Source organism: Penicillium longicatenatum, assembly GCF_028827895.1.
Source record: "Penicillium longicatenatum strain IBT 33135 chromosome Unknown contig_2_segment0_segment0, whole genome shotgun sequence".
Lineage (NCBI taxonomy): Eukaryota > Fungi > Ascomycota > Eurotiomycetes > Eurotiales > Aspergillaceae > Penicillium > Penicillium longicatenatum.
The window spans coordinates 2,504,085-2,522,078 of record NW_026643120.1 but is presented as its reverse complement, the minus strand read 5'-3'; the positions used below and the strand labels follow the sequence as shown (position 1 = coordinate 2,522,078).

Here is a 17,994-nt window from a genome sequence, read left to right as displayed (position 1 = left end):
CATGCTCGGTTCCCCGCAGCGAACCGGCGGACCTCGGCTGCGGGGAACTAATGATCGACAACATCATTTATATGCTTAAAGCCCTGGCTCTTGCCTGCCTCCAAACACCCAGAATGTCTGCTCCACCTCTAAAAGGCATTCGAGTAATTGAGCTAGCGGGACTTGCGCCAGGTATCAATTCCCAGCTTATCCTGTGGACGGCCTCACCGCTAACAACCTTACCACAGGGCCCTTCGCCGGTCTCCTCTTAGCCGACTACGGCGCCTCAGTCCTCCGCATCGACAGACCCAAAGCCGCCAGCAGTGACCAACTCACCCGACACAAATCCTCAATTACCCTCGACTTCCGCGACTCAAAGTCCCGAGATGTTCTCCTCCGGCTCCTCACTTCCACCGACGTGCTAATTGACCCATTCCGCCCCGGCGTCCTCGAACGGCTCGGCCTATCCCCAACCGAAGTTCTTCTGAAACACAACCCGCGTCTCATCGTCGCCCGTATGACCGGGTTCCGACGTGATGGCAAATACAAAGACATGGCCGGCCACGACATAAACTACATCGCCGTATCAGGCGTCCTATCTATGCTAGGACGAGCTGGAGACAAGCCCTTCGCACCGGGCAACATTCTCGGCGACTTCGCCGGCGGCGGCGCAATGTGTTTCCTAGGTATCATTCTCGCCCTAATAGCCCGCACAAGCACGGGCCGTGGGCAAGTCGTCGAAGCAAACATGGTAGATGGATCAGCGTACCTAGCTACCTTCCCACGACTAGCACGTCACACACCAGCGTGGAATGAACCCCGTGGCCAGAATTTGCTTGATGGCGGATGTCCCTACTACGATACATACGAAACAAAGGATGCCGGGAAATATTTCGCCGTTGGGGCATTAGAGCCGCAATTTTATGCCGCATTGCTACGCGGGTTAGAGTTTGATGCAAAGAAGATTCCTGCGCGCGAAGATCGCGATAATTGGCCTGTCTTGCGGGACCTATTCACGCGCCGTTTCAAGGAGAAGACGCGGGCTGAATGGGAGATTGTTTTTGATGGTACGGATGCCTGTGCGACTCCTGTTTTGGAGCAGGGTGAGCTTGAGGCTGCGGGGTATGATCAACGGCCTGCTGTTCATTTGTCTAAAACGCCTGCGGTCCCATTTACGGCGGAGCAGGGCGGTTGGGTTGATGGGGGTCTTGTGCCTGGAGATGGGGGTGAGGAGACACTTCGAGTGTGGATGGGATGGGAGCCGAACAAGGATTTCCTTGTTCGGGAGGACGGCACGATCGTCTCCGTGGACGGCAGGGCCAAGTTGTGAGACATGATCCGCAGGGGAGATCCCGGGGTCTTTGACTGGGGCAATTTTGTGCATATAGTACATTCAAGTTTTAGGCTCATATAACTCTTTTTTTTTTTTAGCTTTTCTTTTTATTCAGATATGTATCGTCGCTCAATGCGGCAATGATCGTCATTCATTGGTTTCATGGCGTACGAGGGCCAATTGTACCTGAGCCCTTCTTACTCAATGCGTCACCAGGAACGTTCCTACTTTGTCTTTTTTTCTTGTTGCAATGGAATTGTGGAAGTGCTGAAACATATTGACGTCACGACTAACAAATTTCCCATTCCGGATCCACCGAGTACCACCCACGCGAGATAATTGTGGCGCAGTTTGTAATTTTCTGTTATGAGTCCTGTAAATTACAGCTCCCAGCCCTACTAGATCCCGTACTTCTGATTTAAGATGTGGAAACTTGAGTCCGAGTGAATCGAATAGTCATTCATATATACACTCGGAAATGGTGATGAACCTTTTACCATGGTGTCTGGCATGAGAAAATCTCCTTAGGCCCGATTTTCCAATAGTGCTAGGGATCCCATAGTCTTGTGGCTCCCCTTACTTCACTTCCATTGCGTCAAATCATCGCCGTTGGAGTTTCCAGTTCAAGCAAAATCCACCTAGTAACGTGTCATCTTAGACTGGATCTCATCCAAACCAAGCAGTCAAGAAGGCAGTCCCTCGAAAAGAAGGAATACCCTTTTCTATGTACAAATAATGGACCATTGGTCAAAAACGTACAGATTGCTCTGTTTTTCACACGTCAACAAATATCAATGGAACCTCATTTGAGAGATTGCGAGGCTACGTGGCCTTCCCGTTTATTGTATTCCTTTTTCCAAGCCACTCGTCAATTAATTTTGCTGCTAATATGTGGATTCTGGAGGAAAATAGTCAAATCAGCGCTCCGCAGGTGTCTGAAACTCTTGCATCATACATATGGCTTATTATCTACTGTACCAGACCTTCCATAACAACGGGGGAACCACCTACCCCAATGCCTACAATGTCATTCAAAATGTGGCGACCAATGGCGGATTGACCTGGTTCAGTGAACAGTATGCCACGATCGGCACGTGTTTTCGCAGCCTTACGGATCAAGTTACTTTAACCACTAAAGCCCCTGTACGTTCCTGGTTGGCAAGCCAAAAATACTCTTGGCCTCAATTTGAGACGTGGGTTCAGTCTGCTGCTAACATGCAGTATTCAGAGGCGGTATCTTTTCAATTCTTAGACACTATAAGGTGACTGTTCCTGACTTGACGCTGTACATCCAGGCAGCAATAACTTGGGAGGCCAATCAAAGGACAGCCCTATAAGATTTATGACTTTCACAATGGATGCAGGGTTCGTGACGCCAAGCAAATTACTACTCTTCATGCGTCAGTACCTGGGGAAACTATACCCCGCGTTATCAACAGGCCGCACTGATCAACCCGCGGACATCGGCCCTCGGCAATTTGGCTGACGTCGGTACTTAGTCCTAATATATAGAAAGCTTTAGTACTCAAGTTGAGCGGGAAATTAAGAAATTTTGACTCCGGTATGGCGCGCTCCGCAGTCCCCACCCAGATGATCATTCTCCCCATCCAGGAAGCAGCTCAGATCGATGACCTCTCCACAAGGGAAGGCCAGGTATGGTCTCAGATCCTAGATGTCCTGGAGAGCTGGGCTGGGTTTCGCCGTCTTTATTGGGGACGCCATGTTGAGGAAGGACTTGTGCACCTCCACATTGGTAGGAATACGACCAAGATAACTGAGCAAGCAACTAAAAAACCAAGATAGCTCGAGATAGTCTACACCAACACTACGCTCTCCTCGCCTCACTTGATTGGCAGCACATTATCAAAAACCTGGTTTCTCTCGGTGTTTGCAGCGCCACAGAATTGACCGTGCGTCATGCCATGTTCTCGGAATTCACGACAGACCCCAAGAGCTTGGGGCACGGGGCTCCGGTGAGCGGGACCGCTGTCTATCTAACCCCTGACCCCGCCGGATGGGACAAAACGTGGGCGCTATGGACGAGTATTGTCTCCACGGTGCCTGGATGCTTAGGGGTAACAGGTGGGTGGATGGTGGAGCCCGTCGAGGGGAACCTTTCCTATATTGTCTACGTGGGATGGGAGAGCATCGACGTCCACGACTCGTACCACCGTACCAAACACTTCCGACAGCGAGCGCCTATCCTTCGTGAGCACAACGTGGGATTTCGTGAGTATGGGCATGTCGCATTTACTCATTCACGGCCTTGTCGTCAAGCAAATCTGTAATTTGATCAGTAATCGGAAATGGGTTGATCCTTGCAACCTTAGCAATTTCCTGAAGGCTGAAAACCGGTTCTTCCGGGAGTTGAGTCAGCTTACGAGGTTGACAGGAACCGCTAGGAGAAATCCGGTTAGTAGGGCCATGCCAGCATGCGATAGCCCGGAGAATGTCATATTGCTTTTTCTCCAACCAGAAGGCCGTCTTGTGAAAGGCAGTGCTTCTGTCAGATATAATTATGGAAATAAGATGGAAGTCACGGTAGCAGTAAGGCCGAAGGTGAATGAAACCTCATTTGAAACTTCGAAAGCTGGAAACGTGTAATTTTCAATTTACCAGCCTCAAGTGGCTGAGCGTATCGTACCTCAGTAGGTACTCCACCCGCCAACTTTGGCTGCGCAAGTACTTCAAGCCCGTCGTGTTCCGTCGTATCGGCCAATCACATTACTTGATGGAACCGACCAAAGTCTCTTTTGCTTGCCCCCCTCCCCCTACTCCTCTCATCTTCCCTTTATACAAAGGTCCAGCAGGAAAGTTCTCTTGCTGCTACCATTTATTTCGTCTCGCCGACGACCGTATCCCCCTCCGGACACCTTTGAAAGACCAGGTGCCAATTGGGTACTAGACGAACTTGGCCGCGTGTGCGCCTCCCAAGCCGATCCACACCCAAACTCTTTCAACTCTCCTGCCATTACAATTTCCATTGTTTCTGGCAATTGAAAGCTTTCCAGCTAGCAAGGACGTTGGAAAGCTTGAAACCGTCAATCACCAGCCTCCGCTTCAAAACACCCCCCGAGGCCGATATTGCTGCACGTACCGCAAGTGGGCGCTGAAACCCGCAGATTGCTTGACCCGTCAGCCGCGCGCATCGGAGGCCTAGAGCACGTTTTCCTGCCTGAAGGTGGCCTGCGCAACTAATCTGTTCACCCTAAACTCCCCCCCCCTCCTCTCAGAACCCCGCCACGGGATTTTCTTACGACCGGGTGAACAGACCGAATTACCTCAAAATCCGATTACAAGTGAAAGGGTCTGCTTCATCAAGCGTCCATCCCAATATGACCGAATTCCGAGTGCCCATGCACCAGGGCCCCCCTCCCCGGAAACCTATACACCCTGCCCAACATGGCTACCCTTACCAGCCCTATGATGCCCCAAGAAATCTTGCGCCTCATTCAGCTGCGCCCTTGACCACCCACAGTCGCACTCGCACCACTTCCTCCCACGTGCTCCCCTACGGATCAGGCTCCCACCAACATCATCAACAAGCGCCCCCGACTATGCCACACCATGCCATGCCTCCTCCCACCGGCTACCCAGCTTCACGGCGGCTTTCCAGCACCACTACGTCGACTACCTCAACCGGAAACCACATGCCTCATGCAGACCCGAATATTCGACGAAGCGCTTCCAACCGCTCGGCAAGTTCGCAACTGGGGTATGTGGCTCTGATGCGGCGGCAGAAAGCGACCGTCTGGTGCGATCGGGCGCAATCAGAAGATGCTCGCATGCGCGAGGCAGCACTGCGGGACAAGAAGAGAGCGTATCTTGAAGTCCATGGCGCAGGCGCCGGTCGTTCAGGCGGCTCTAGCGGAAAGATCCGACACGGAGGCAAAGCGGGACTGGATTTCTCGCCATCGAATTTGGTGGGCGCCAAGGTTCCCGTCCGACTCAGTGCAAACGAGATCGGCGATGCCGACGACGATGCTCATAGCAGCGAGGGCGGGATCATTCACCGCAGGACTGGCAGTGGCCGTAGCTCGCTTGGAAGCAACCGGTACCCCAGCGGCTACCAGCGGCCACAAGGCACCATGGGAAGCAATAGCACCCCGCCTAATGAGAAGAGTGATCTGCCTGATGTCTCCGAGAACACCCCCGCCGAGATTCAAGAGGAGGAGAAGAGCCGATTGTCATCACTTGTCAAGGATGATGCTGCAACCACACATAGCAGCGAACAGGAAGACATGGTTGGTGATATGGAGGCTCCCAGTGCAGCCGTCGCATCAAGCCAGAAGATCCACAAGGCCGATGAGCTACGGCGACGAGGTAGTGTCGACGAGCGGACTACTTCCATGACCAATGTGCGACTCTTCGTGGCAAACCCTGATCTTAGTGATTAGGCTGCCTGTGACCTCTTTATTTGCCAATTACGCAGCGTCTCCATTAATCTGTTTGCTGATCCTTTCCCTTCTCCTCCTTTTTAATGATCTCCGTCCGTCGGAAGTGAGTTTCTATCTTTTTACTACCCTGCAACGCTGCACATAATACCTCCTCTCTTGACACTTCCTGTCAAACTGCACTCAGCAGGCCTTGATGGTTTGCTCAAGTGTTGCAACTTATGTCAATATCCCTGCCTCTCTGTTTTTTGTGGTGCTTGCAATCCCAGCTTCCCCTTGGTGGGAAATCAATGTGGGAATCATGGAAGGACTGGCTGCTTGGGCTGCTTGTCTGCTTGCACCTTTATCTTTGCATCCGGTATCCTCCCGGCTTTCATTACTCCCTATAGCTCCAATCTGATCAGAGATATTAATTGTAACTTTAATTTTCACCATGCAATTACACTTGTCGTATGTTGTGCTATCCTTTAGGGCTTCGATTCTCCAACGTATTCTACACTACAGAATGTATGTTCAAGGGTAAACCCTGGGAGTCAGGTGATTCAGGGAAGTCCAAAAGCCTCGTTTTCCATTTTTTTTTTTTTCCTTTTTCTTGAGAATGAGCATTCGTAGAATTACATACTCTCCCCAGATGGAAGGAATACCTATTATCCATGTTGAAGCACAATGTTTTACATAATATCACACGTGACGTACCTTATCGGACGCGGACGCGAGTTGATCGTAACGCGTTCGTTGTCAACTCCACTTCCCTTTCGAGAGGAGCACCACACCATTCACATTACGATTCACGCTCTTTCAAGTTTTCTTTGTGCAAGATTGTATCAGCGTGCTATTACAGATCCCGCCTAAAAGCCACATTCATTGTCAACGAGAGCATCAACTAGAAACCCAGGGTCACACGATCCGCACATGATCCACAACCCTGATGGACTCCCCGAAAATGAGCCTATCCCCATTACCGCCCCCGTCTTTTGCATCACCTGCCTCAAGTCCCCGCAAGCGATCAATTCATGAAGTGGATGGTGCTACATTTCCATCTGTCGGCCCTAAGCGAGCGTTAACGGCTTTCGGAGAGAATAACCAGGAAAACCATGACCCAACTTCGGGCCCACACAAAGATGCCACACAAATATGCGACAAGGACCTTTCTACTTCACAGTCGTCACCACAGGTGGTGATTCCTATCAAGACCTCCGATCAGTCCCCTGTTGCTCCAACCATTGAAACCACGCTTGTTCCGTCTAAACCTGTTGATGAACCAAATCAAGGGTCACCTGTAAAGTCTGACATGACCGTTGCCAAGAAGCGCAAGTTATCACCAGCTAGCAAGGAGACTAAGGAGAAGCAACGATTAGAAGAAAGAGCCAAGAAGGAAGAGGAGAAGCGCGTTAAGGAAGAGGAGAAGAAGAAGCGAGAGGCCGAGCGAGAAGAAGAAAAACGCCTCAAAGAAGAGGAGAAGAGGAAACGAGAGGCCGAGAGAGAAGAAAAGAAAAAGGCAAAGGAAGAGGAGAAGGCTGCCAAAGAGGTTGCAAAAGAAGATGAAAAGCGCCGAAAGGTAGAGGCCAAGCTTAAGAAGGAGAAGGTATGATATGCTGTAATATTATGATCTTCCTGGCACATGTCGTTAACATGAAAAACTTGGATACCAGGCGCAACCTAAGCTCAATTCATTCTTTGCCAAACCGCAAGTGCCTGCTTCCCCTGCAAAGAACATCTCCTCACCCAGGAAAGCTGCACCCGTCAACGATGCAATCACAACTTCTCAGCCACTGGAGTCTGACTACGCCAAAGCTTTTCCGGATTTCTTCTTACAGTCTCATACCATTGTTGCTCCTTTACATCGCTTCGAGCGTGACACGGACGCCTTGGCTCATGTTCGGCATACAATTGATGCTTCTCTAAATCTCCAGAACGGCACTTCTGAACACCAACCCTTCCGCCCCTCCGAAATCTTCAATCTCATTCCATATCAAAGACGTTGTGGCCGCCAAGCTCACTCCGTCAGAGAAATCTTGCAACGAATGCATACCCTTAGTGATGCGGCTGACCATCCGCATGTCGCATCGGCATCAGTTAAATCTGACTTGAGCCATATTCCCATGAAGTCGCTCAAGTTTGGCGAGGACGTTCGTCCGGCCTATCAGGGCACATTTACTCGTCCCATCCCAGAGCATTTGGCGCACAAGGTCGCTCGCAACCCGTACCGCCGCGGTCTACCGGAAACCAACTACGATTATGACTCGGAAGCCGAATGGGAAGAACCCGAAGAGGGCGAAGACTTGGATTCCGAGGAAGAGGAAGAAGCCAGCGATGAAGGCGAGGATGATATGGACGAATTCCTGGATGACGAGGATGACGCGTTGAAAGAGAACAAGCGGCGTCTGATCGTCGGCGAGCTTGAACCTATCTGCAGCGGAATACGCTGGGCAACGGATGGCGTCGACGAGGAATTCAAGGGATACCAGATGGAAGTAATCTCCGATACCGTCAAGTTCCCTATTGATCCGTTTTCCACCGCATACTGGCAGAAGCCTCGTGGGACCGACCAGGCGCCCAAGGGCCGGGTTACCCAGAAGCCGGGTGGTTCCCTCGACGTGTTCCGGGTGCAACCTGGTACTGATGCAGCCGCGGTTGGCAGTACACTCCCCCGCCGCCACCGGTTTTCAAAGCCAAGCGGCCATTCCCGCCTGAACAAATGTCAGAGTTTAAAGAAGTCGTTGAGGGCAGTGATTTGAGTAAGATCGGAGTGATTGAGATTCTTAAGAAGCGGTGCGTTTTAACCCGATATTCCTCTGATCTGCAGATCCCATACTAATCCGATGCAGGTTTCCCAAGGTCTCTAAAGACACCTTGAAGGCTACGCTGGATCAAGTTGCGGTCCGTGTGGGCCAAAAAGAGGTGGACAAGAAATGGGTCTGTCGGTGACCTCTGCATTGTGCTGTTTAACTTGCATTTACTATGGCTTGGCGTTTGGGTGATGATGTCCTGAAGCATTTCTATCATGTCTTTTTATGAGTAAGCAGAAAGGGAGACTTCCCCTCGGGGTTATTTTTGATTTGCTCCTTCCTCTCGTTTTTTCTTTCCTTCTCTTTCTTTTCTTCCGGAGACTAAATCTGCCTGCATCGGAGGTGGACGTCCCGGAGTTCTACTCTGGTCTGATCACAGATATACTGTGGCTACTTGTATGGCATGGACCAATGAAGAGATAGAATGATCAGTCTTCTTTGTTTTACTGCAGGATCAGAGTCATTCTGCATGTAGGACTTAGACTAGTGGGTATGGTTTACCGGTCTTTTCCAAGGTTCCAAGCGTTGGAGGCAAATGAAAACCCTACTCTCTTTCTCCACGACCCAGCTGAAAAAGAAAACAAAAACACTAATCTTAACACGATCTCAACTTTGTTCAAATCCCAGTTCGCCCGAAAATCCCCACCTTGGTAGAAGAAAGATACTACTGGTCACACTCCGATCCATGCGCGGACAACAGAAGCTGACTCCGCAGAACTGGCAAGGAGGGCGGCGAGCGAATCAAATCGCCAGTTGCGACTGTCCACCTCACTCCTGCATGCAGTGCCAACGCATCGTTGTCCGTGTACTCGGTACTCGTAACCAATGTACTGCACCCCTTACTGTAGTGTACACTTGCTCGTCTAGTACTGGTCTAGTAACTAGTACTCCATACTTGAACTTGAACTCCGAGACAACTCGTTCTGCAACTGACCGTTTCGAGTCGCGCTTCGTCTCGCGTTTGATTCTACACGCTTGTGATTGTATATTCTTTTCTATCTTCTAACCCCTCCTTTTTACTTCCTCCCCTTCTCCCACCTTGGTCGATTCTTATCCATCCTGGACCACTTTTCGTATCCCACCTCCGATCGGGTTCTCTCTGAACACCGCCCGGCTCTTTGCCCCGCGATAGAGCCATGCGATAAGGATCCGCTAACGGTGGCCAGGGGCATCGAGCGACAGTGCACTCCCTCTGGCGCGAGTCTGGACAAGATGGACCAAGAGGATCATTCGCCTTCTTTGCTAGCTTCACAAACCAGTGCGTCCTTTTTTTTCTACCCCCTCGCTCGTTATTCGTTGGGGTAAAGGTTTAGGGTCCTTAGTGGACGATTTACCCAACCCCCCGCTGTTTATTAGCGTTTCGGTGCCTGATTCGGTCCCAATCTAACCCCGACTTGTAGCACTGCGGATTCCCGATCTCCAGACTGATCCACCATGTGATCCGTCGCTTTGCGATGATCCCGCTTCAGTGCCGCTCCCTCCTTCTCCCCCAGCGTCGCCCTCTGCGACCATGTCCCCCTTGTTATCGCCTGTTCCCGAGGCGGAACAAAACGTGGGGCCAGGTGAGTTGGATGGCTCGGCCCGTTCCAGTCCCAGGTTGATGGCCGACATCGAATCTGAATATCCGCGCGATGACTATTATTCACCTGCGCCCGCGATGCCTGAGTCCAAGGAAGATATTCTCCAGGTATCCTTTGAGGATTTTGCCACCCGGTATCGCCAGAGCCAGCGGAAACAAACCCAGAGGAAGCGACTAGAACAGCGTCTGCGCGCGACCAAAGTATCTATCGGGGTTTTCGCGCGTATGCTTCGTATCGGAAATACTGTTCAGCGCGGCCTTGTTGAAGCTCTAAAACATGATGACAAGGCCAATTTCATTGCCTTATATCATATGTTTTATGAAATTCAGGAGTCATGTGTTCCAAACTCCCGTGAGGATCCTAATGACTCCCCGGACGACCGTGAACTACCTCCGGATGCCGATCTGGACCATTCCTCGGATTTCTTTCATCAATTAAGCCCCCAATCCCGGGTGGACTTGCTGGAGATTTTGCGACTGGTTCGCTCTGACTCACAGTTCTTGGTCGATCGTCTACGCAGTCTCACCTCAGCCCAGCTGGCTACATTTACCGCGCCAGCAACCGCATTGGATAGTGGCGACCCAGCCTTTCCTTCTTCCCGCCATCGGGCTCAGTACTCCTATAATCGATCTTCCTTCAAGGACCATGCGTATGCCTTTGAGAGAACGGATCCGCTATCCATCTTGCTTTCTAATGTTTACGCTGCGCCGTTGGAGCCCGAGACACCGGAAGCCCGATTGCGTGTGGATGTCTGGTCGTCCGTCTGTGCTCAACTAATCTCCCATGGAAGCAATAGATTTTATCCCCTGATCAACCAGATTCTTTCTTCCTGGGCCACTGCCAGTAACTGGAAGGCCCGTCCTAAATTTGAGCTTTACCTTATGGATATTTTACAAACCGGAGCCTTTCTCTTGGAACACACTGACACCTCTCCCGAGGCTTTGGATCCCTTACGAACGGATGCCGCCGAGGAGTTCTTTGCTTCTGCCATTAATGACCTATTTCGGGTGCTCGATGACCCAGATGGTGGCTTCCCTCGTGCAGTTCTGCAGTTTGCCAAGGCAGTCCTCAGGAAAATCGATAACCCTGATATTCGCAGCCGCTTCCTGGAGTACCTGTTCCTCCAATGGTTCTTCCCTAAATTCCTCTACGGCGCCTTGACTTACCCTGAGGTATGAGTTGTGATTTCTCTGGCGAGGAAGTGCTAACGATATTTCCGAATCACAGACGCACGGCTTGTTGCTCGATTTTCATATACGGAAGGATGCGCGCGACAAATTACTCAATCAAGTCGGCATGCGAGCATATTCTCAAGTTTTTGCCGTGTTGCGCTCCATGTGAGTCTTGCTTGTTGCACTGGAAATGCATATCGTCAAAATATATCGAAATGGATCTATCATACTGATTTATTTGAAGGCATCATTTCTCTGTATTGCGACCCTCGATCAAGGAGCGTGTGACCAGCATGCTTGGTAAATTCGAAAGCGTGGTCACATCCAAGACTTCGACAATTGAACTACTTCCACTCTCGTCGACCGATCCAAGCCGGCGCAACTCTTCATCGGCTTTCCTCTTGTTGTCCGCTACCGATGTGCTCACACTCTTAGACGCTCTTTTCCCACAAGCATTTTCCTCGTTCCATTCCAGCCCAGCTTCTACCGGCATCCCGTCCTGGTCTGCCAGTCTCTCTCCTACATATAAAACTAGGCTGGAGCCGTTTGCTGAACCTGGATTCTTCCGTCCGAACTGTGATACAAGCCCGCGACCCTCGTCTCAAAGTGGATCCATATTCTCCATGGAATCATCTATAGTCTCTGTCCCTGAAACTGGTCTTGGCCAGACCGCCGCTCGGATCCGCTTTGAGCTGACTGATCTGGATGAACCCAATGAGCGCGCGAGATTGGAACATCCATCTGACGAACACTGGACAAGCTTTTCCGTTTCTAACGATGGCCATAGTCTCACCTGGAGTTTACTTCCTGCCCGTGAGCCCGGATCATTGAGAGCAACTGCAGTTGAGAGTGATGATGATACTCAATCTACAAACCTAGGCCTGGAAGAAAATTATGAGGCGCTACAAACAGCAATCATCCGCCTCGTCAAGGAGAACCATTTTTACGACTCGGACGATTACGATCGGTCGTCAAAATCCACACACCCTGCCCCCATGTCGTTGAAACAACGCTTCAACCAGGCCATGGCTTCTACTACCAATATCTCTGACTTCGTTGGAGCCCACTATTGGTGGAATGCATCACGCCAGCTTCGACAAGGGCGATTGTCCGGCTCCTTGGATATTGCAGATGATTCGTGGATTCTCGGCCCAATGCACAATTCGTGCACTCGCTCCTTGAAAAAATCACGGACTGTCGTCGAGCGTTGCGAAACAGACTTTGTTTCCCTGGATCACAGTTTGCGTCGGCTGCAAACCCAGGTAAAGGATCTCATGACCACCATCTCTAAGGTACGAAACAAGATGTGGTACATGACTGATGTTAAGAATTCAATGAGATATGAGGAAGCCAGGCATGTGGCCATGGCTCTTAAGACAATGTCTGCGCTATCGTTGATTGATGCTCCTGAAGAGTCAAGATCCAGAGGAACGGCTCGATCATTGGGTGGCTCTCTATTCCAGAAACCCGAGCTACAAGTGATGAACATCATGAAAGCCCCAAGCAGCCAGGGTGGCCCCAAGAAACTATCCGATGAGCAAGTCGAACTGACGCGTAAATGGTTGTCTCACCACGGCATTGAAAACTTCTGCAAAGGTGAAGAGAGAATCCATCGATTTTGCTATGAAGTGCAGACTAGTATCAATCGTCTCGTGGGTGAAACTATGGCAGAGACACCTGTGCTGTGGGCCAGTGAACTCTTCCAGAGGGAACGGGCAAAGTACGAAAGCTACGGCACTCGCTCTTTCCCTGGATTGTCTATGCCAACTACACCACGCCCTTCAACGACGACGAGTGAAGATCCAATGCATAATACGCATCTTTATGGATCTAATTTCCCGATTCCTGACCCAGTGTCCAGGCTGCCCCAGGATATTCCATCTCTTGGTCGCAAAACGTCCATCCAAAGCTTAGTCTCAGACAAATGGCGACCACAACGGGACATGCCGTCCACCGATTACAGCTCTATTGGTGGCTCCCCGGGCCGTGCTGCTTCCACCTCGACTGGGGATACATTCAGCACCTTCTGGTCCGGTGCTCAACGCCACCCTGTGTATGCTACCAGTTCCTCGAGCATTTACTCGCGGCCCCCCTCCATGTTCAGCGAGACTGCAACTCGACAGCCTCGTCGTACTGAACGTAAAACCCAAGGGAAAACTGCATTCATGGACAACCTGCGCCAAACACTCACTAGTCTTCTGCTCAGTGACTTAGGCTCTCCAGTCTGGAGCTGCGGCAGCGAGACCGATGCTTGGTTCACAAATATCCTCGATCAGAGTCGGATTAGGACGCAAATGCGGAGAAGGGCTGCTGTACAGAAGTTTTACGCAGATTATGACGAGCGGTCACAACATCTTCGGGAGCGGCGACGGTCACTTGGGGTTCGACGGAGCAGGTCTCTCGATACCCCCAGTGTGCGCATGTGTGCCACTGCCAACCCCGACCCCTCCGCTATCAACGGGGAGTCTTCTCCGGAGGAGGACAACTCTGCTTTCTCATACAAACTAGTCTTCCACCGACTGATTGAGGTGTTCTCGCGACATGGCAACCCGTTTGTCAAACTTAATGCACTCCGAGACTTGCAGTCATTGGTTGTGGCCTCGCTAATATCATCTCAAGACGGAAATACTTCAACTGCTACCGGCCGGGAATTATCTACCGAATGTGAAAGGGGACGGAATAATGGCCCTGGGCCGCGCCAGAGGACATCGCGCCACAGCATCTCAGAGACTCAATTGCCCAAAGTGGCCCAAATGGACGCCGGACCTTCCGTCTCCTCTCCGCCAGAGTCTGTCACCTGTGGCTCACGACAATCAGCATTCTTCTCTCCGTCTGAAGATAAAATTGTGGCTACCCTCCGCGACCTCATTCTCGAAGTGAAGCCCAAGACACTGTTTCGGGATCTTCAATTCATCTCAGCGTTTGTCCCCGCGGACCAGCTAAGCAAAAGTGACCGAGGCACAGCTTTCCTGCAATTTGGCCTTGCCGCACTCAGTCTCAAGGATGAAGTTTGCCACAGTATGGTTGAAATTGCGGACCGTATCGTCTCTCAGGAGCTCATGCGCCGTCACCCTCTGCCAGGCGCAGACTTCTACCCACGCCCCGGTCATGCTATTGAAGACGCAGCGAGGATGTGGATCATCACCGCTCAAGAGGGCAACCCTGTTGCTCAGCGTGAACTCGCCATTCTCTACCTTACACATCCTGAGCTCTTACCTCGCGTCACGCTACCGCTCACTCGTCCCCGAGACACCTTCAAGGCCGAAATGATGTATATGCGTGGTAAAGACTCCAAATCAGACCCGCAGAGTATGTGTCTGGCACTGCACTGGATGCAGCTGTCTGCTAGTGGAGGTGACGTTCTCGCTCGCAACCGGCTTCGTGAGCGAGAGGAGTTTGAATCTATTGCATGATATGTCTTTCTTTTCTTCTTTCCTTCTTGGCGATCTCTTCCCTTTCTCCTCTTTATCTTATATTTTTTTCTTTCTTTTTTTTCTTCTGATTTTACTCCTATTTTGATTTATCTACACGAGGCGGGCCTTGGCTTTTGCATATGCAGATACCCCCCATTTTGGGCTTTATCTGGTGTTAGAGGAGATTATATTTGATTCTTACCGTCCCTTAAAGAGACCTTATTGGACATCTGGGTGTAGCATGGGCGTGTGATGGCGTTCCTGTATGCATTGAAAGACTGGGCGGTTTGTTGTCTTGGAATTATAGGAAACGTGAACTTTATTGAAGATTTAAGCATATAACGCGTGAATAAACCAAGAATCCGTTTCATTCACCTTACCTCGTAGAATTCCCTTACCCGGGCGTGTCTACTTGTTGATGTCATCTTGGAATTCGTAGGGAACCTGTCTCAGCGCAGCCAGTGCATTCAACGGACCTTGGAACGATACATATCCTGCTGTGCGATGGATCTCGGGGTATTGAGGAGAGATTGTATGCATAATGACGACAGATCAGTTGTTTATCCCCGCAAGTTATCTTCTCCGCAATAAAATGAGGGTGTGTGAGACTGCATGATGCAATTCAGGGTGGTCAGTCAGGGATTCCATTGGGTTAAGATAATTTCTTTATGCTTTGAACTTCTGATCTTGAAGTTAACTGGCTGGATAGATATACAACTCGGTCTATTCCTGCTGGATACTGCGCCTACTGGGTAGAATCTTGGAGATGATCTCTAATCGTCTACAAGCTGGAAACAAGAAAGTCTATTGTCAGTACAGTTATGGTGGTCAATGCAACCTCGGCGTACTGATGGGGGGAGTATATTTGTCATCAACCCAAGATCACAATGAGATGAGGCTATTTGCAACGCCGGATGTATAGGCTTATTCTAAGCCTCACTCCATATTTGATCAGCACAAATGCAAGAGGAGCGATACCTGGGCTAAGTTTCACTCGCCGCAAAGTAAAATTCTCGGTGCCCAACATTGTGACCAGCTTCATCAGTGAAGATGATGCCGAAGACGTCAGGCGCCGACGGGACCCGACGTCATCACGCCCCACGTGCCGCCCTTGCCCAACCTCGCAGCTGACTTGACTCTATTAAGAGGCTGTCGAGGCTTTCTTACCTTTTCTTATAACTCAAGGCTCTGTTTCAGATCCCACCAACCATATAACTCAGTGGCTTCGCGTACCTACATCGCACGACCTCCTTTCAGCTGAACCCTACCCGTCCATCTGACACAACGGCTGACAGCCCACTTCAACCTACCCCTCTAAAAGATCCACGTCCGCTTGAAAATCGGACGGCACTTTCATCCTTACTCCATTCAAAATGACGACCGCGCAACATATGCCTGCCAAGGCTTACAGCGCTGACAATGTGCATCACCGACCGAAAGGTGAGTTTGTTGTTCCAAGGAAGCTTGCCGCGGGGTCGTGTGAAGAAAACTTCTCTAACCACTACCGGCTTTTGCCGCGGTCATAGGAATTCTCAAGAACTCTCGATCATTTCAAAACGTTCCCATCGCTGAAATGGACAGGCCCGCTGTGCCACCGTCCATCGCCGAACCTGCCGACACCAAAGACTTGACCCTTCAGAATACACTGCAAAATGCTGGCCCGAGACGTCGGTCTTCGGCTTCCCAGACTGGCCAGGCGTCCCGCAGACAGTCCGGGGCTAGCATGGCTGATGATGACAATTCTCCCCGCTTGAAGTGGGATGAGGCGAACCTGTATTTGACGGAGCAGGAGCGCACAGCGAAGATGAAGATCGATGAGCCGAAGACACCGTATGCCCCGCACTACGACCCCGCCGAAGACGATGAGGAGATGCAGTTCGAGGATGCCAAGAATGCCTTGCTCGATGCTCAGGATATTGTGGTGGATGAGCTCGACAAGGGTAAGCCTGCGCACAGGAAGGGCGTCTCGGAGGACGAAATTCCGGATTTGGAGCTTGGCGAGCCGGAGGAGGCTCATGAGGTTGATAACTCTACCCAAGATCCGCGTGTTTATCGCCAACGGAGCATGAGCAACGAGTCCCAGAAGAGTGAAAAGCATGTTCACGTAGGTACTGGGGCTAACGGTGATGCCGTGCCCGGGGATGAGGGATCGATCACGACTGAAGAGGCAAAAGAGAAGCATCGTATCTTTGAAAACCAGCGGAAGAGACATTATGAGATGAGGAACATCAAAGATCTGCTTGCGTGAGTCCACCCCACGTACCTTATTCATACACCTCGTTCGATGTATCTGGTTCTAACTAGACATGTCTGATCCAGTCACCCCGAAGATTTGGATGAGATGGAAGAAGACGAGGATGAGGCCGAGCCTGGTCCCCCTCCCTCTGTTCCACAGATTCCCGAGCGCTTTCGCAATGGCCAATAGTCACATTTTACTCTTGAATTCGTGTACATTTATTTAATTGTCTCCCCTCTCGGTGATGCAAATGTCTTTCACGATCTTTGCTTTCTGCGTGTTCCAATCTTGAATATCCCCTAAGCGAATGATTTTTTTCTTTCTTATTTTTTCTTCTGGGTGTGGCCCCCGTCTCGTTCTGTTCAATTGGGCTGTTTCGGCTGCCCAATGATCTTTCCAGTTATTTAGAACTGTGGAGGTTCACTGATCCTATCTCTTCGGATACCCTCATTCTATATGAGGGTGCATCTGCAGTCTTGAATCTTGAACCCGATTTTTCAATTTTATATCTGGTGGTAGCCTAACTAAAGGTTCGTGGAATTAGAATGGTGGTATGAAATTGCAATTGGAGGTTGCGCCAATTGAGATCACTAGACTAATAAATCATAGATTTCTTGATCTAGAAAATATCTCTACAGAGCTAACTTTGAAACCTTCTAGATATTCTGTCCATAATTTCAAAATTACTCTGAGTCAATAATTGGAGCTATGGGGCTCATTAGACCACTCCTGGGCTAAAGATAATGAGTTAGTGGGTGGTAGTAATGAACCCCAGTCGTTGGCTGTTAGAAGTAAGATTAGGTCTATACGTATGCGATCTATAAATAAGTTAGAAGCTGCGAAAATCTACCGTTGATGTTAAGGGTAGTAGTCACGCCCAGATCTACGTACTAGGTGCATGGATCTACAGACACATCATAACTAGACTTCTATGCTATGTGTCAAAGCCCTATGAAACAGAAGTTGTAAACTACACAGAATACGAGATTTGAAAAGAAAGTTCAGGGGAAATGAATGCATGAAACAAACAAAGTTGATACATCGTGTTTAGACTGGGTCTAACAAGGCCTAGACTGGCATCGCTGATCAAATTTAGAA

General features: G+C 50.3%; 6 protein-coding genes across 6 annotated transcripts; all 6 read left to right on the top strand.

Moving 5' to 3' along the window:
- Positions 1-113: 113 nt before the first annotated feature.
- On the top strand, positions 114-1,309 carry N7484_003464 (CaiB/BaiF CoA transferase family protein; the record flags this gene model as incomplete). The annotated part of the gene is made up of 2 exons (XM_057113884.1): positions 114-171; positions 228-1,309. 2 exons carry the CDS (start codon positions 114-116, stop codon positions 1,307-1,309), a joined length of 1,140 nt encoding a protein of 379 aa, XP_056974024.1.
- A 1,357-nt stretch (positions 1,310-2,666) lies between these two features.
- Positions 2,667-3,600, top strand: N7484_003463 (uncharacterized protein; the record flags this gene model as incomplete). The annotated part of the gene is made up of 4 exons (XM_057113883.1): positions 2,667-2,677; positions 2,718-2,803; positions 2,892-3,065; positions 3,116-3,600. 4 exons carry the CDS (start codon positions 2,667-2,669, stop codon positions 3,598-3,600), a joined length of 756 nt encoding a protein of 251 aa, XP_056974023.1.
- Positions 3,601-4,647: 1,047 nt separating this feature from the next.
- N7484_003462 (uncharacterized protein) lies at positions 4,648-5,709 on the top strand (the record flags this gene model as incomplete). Its single annotated transcript, XM_057113882.1, has 1 exon — positions 4,648-5,709. One exon carries the CDS (start codon positions 4,648-4,650, stop codon positions 5,707-5,709), a length of 1,062 nt encoding a protein of 353 aa, XP_056974022.1.
- Positions 5,710-6,649: 940 nt separating this feature from the next.
- On the top strand, positions 6,650-8,444 carry N7484_003461 (putative chromatin assembly factor 1 subunit A; the record flags this gene model as incomplete). Its single annotated transcript, XM_057113881.1, has 2 exons — positions 6,650-7,291; positions 7,359-8,444. 2 exons carry the CDS (start codon positions 6,650-6,652, stop codon positions 8,442-8,444), a joined length of 1,728 nt encoding a protein of 575 aa, XP_056974021.1.
- Positions 8,445-9,707: 1,263 nt separating this feature from the next.
- Positions 9,708-14,660, top strand: N7484_003460 (uncharacterized protein; the record flags this gene model as incomplete). The annotated part of the gene is made up of 4 exons (XM_057113880.1): positions 9,708-9,753; positions 9,896-11,247; positions 11,303-11,412; positions 11,492-14,660. 4 exons carry the CDS (start codon positions 9,708-9,710, stop codon positions 14,658-14,660), a joined length of 4,677 nt encoding a protein of 1,558 aa, XP_056974020.1.
- Positions 14,661-16,033: 1,373 nt separating this feature from the next.
- N7484_003459 (PP1-complex regulatory subunit GLC8) lies at positions 16,034-17,085 on the top strand (the record flags this gene model as incomplete). The annotated part of the gene is made up of 3 exons (XM_057113879.1): positions 16,034-16,100; positions 16,187-16,904; positions 16,980-17,085. The coding sequence occupies 3 exons, from the start codon at positions 16,034-16,036 to the stop codon at positions 17,083-17,085; spliced, it is 891 nt and encodes a 296-aa protein (XP_056974019.1).
- Positions 17,086-17,994: the final 909 nt, after the last annotated feature.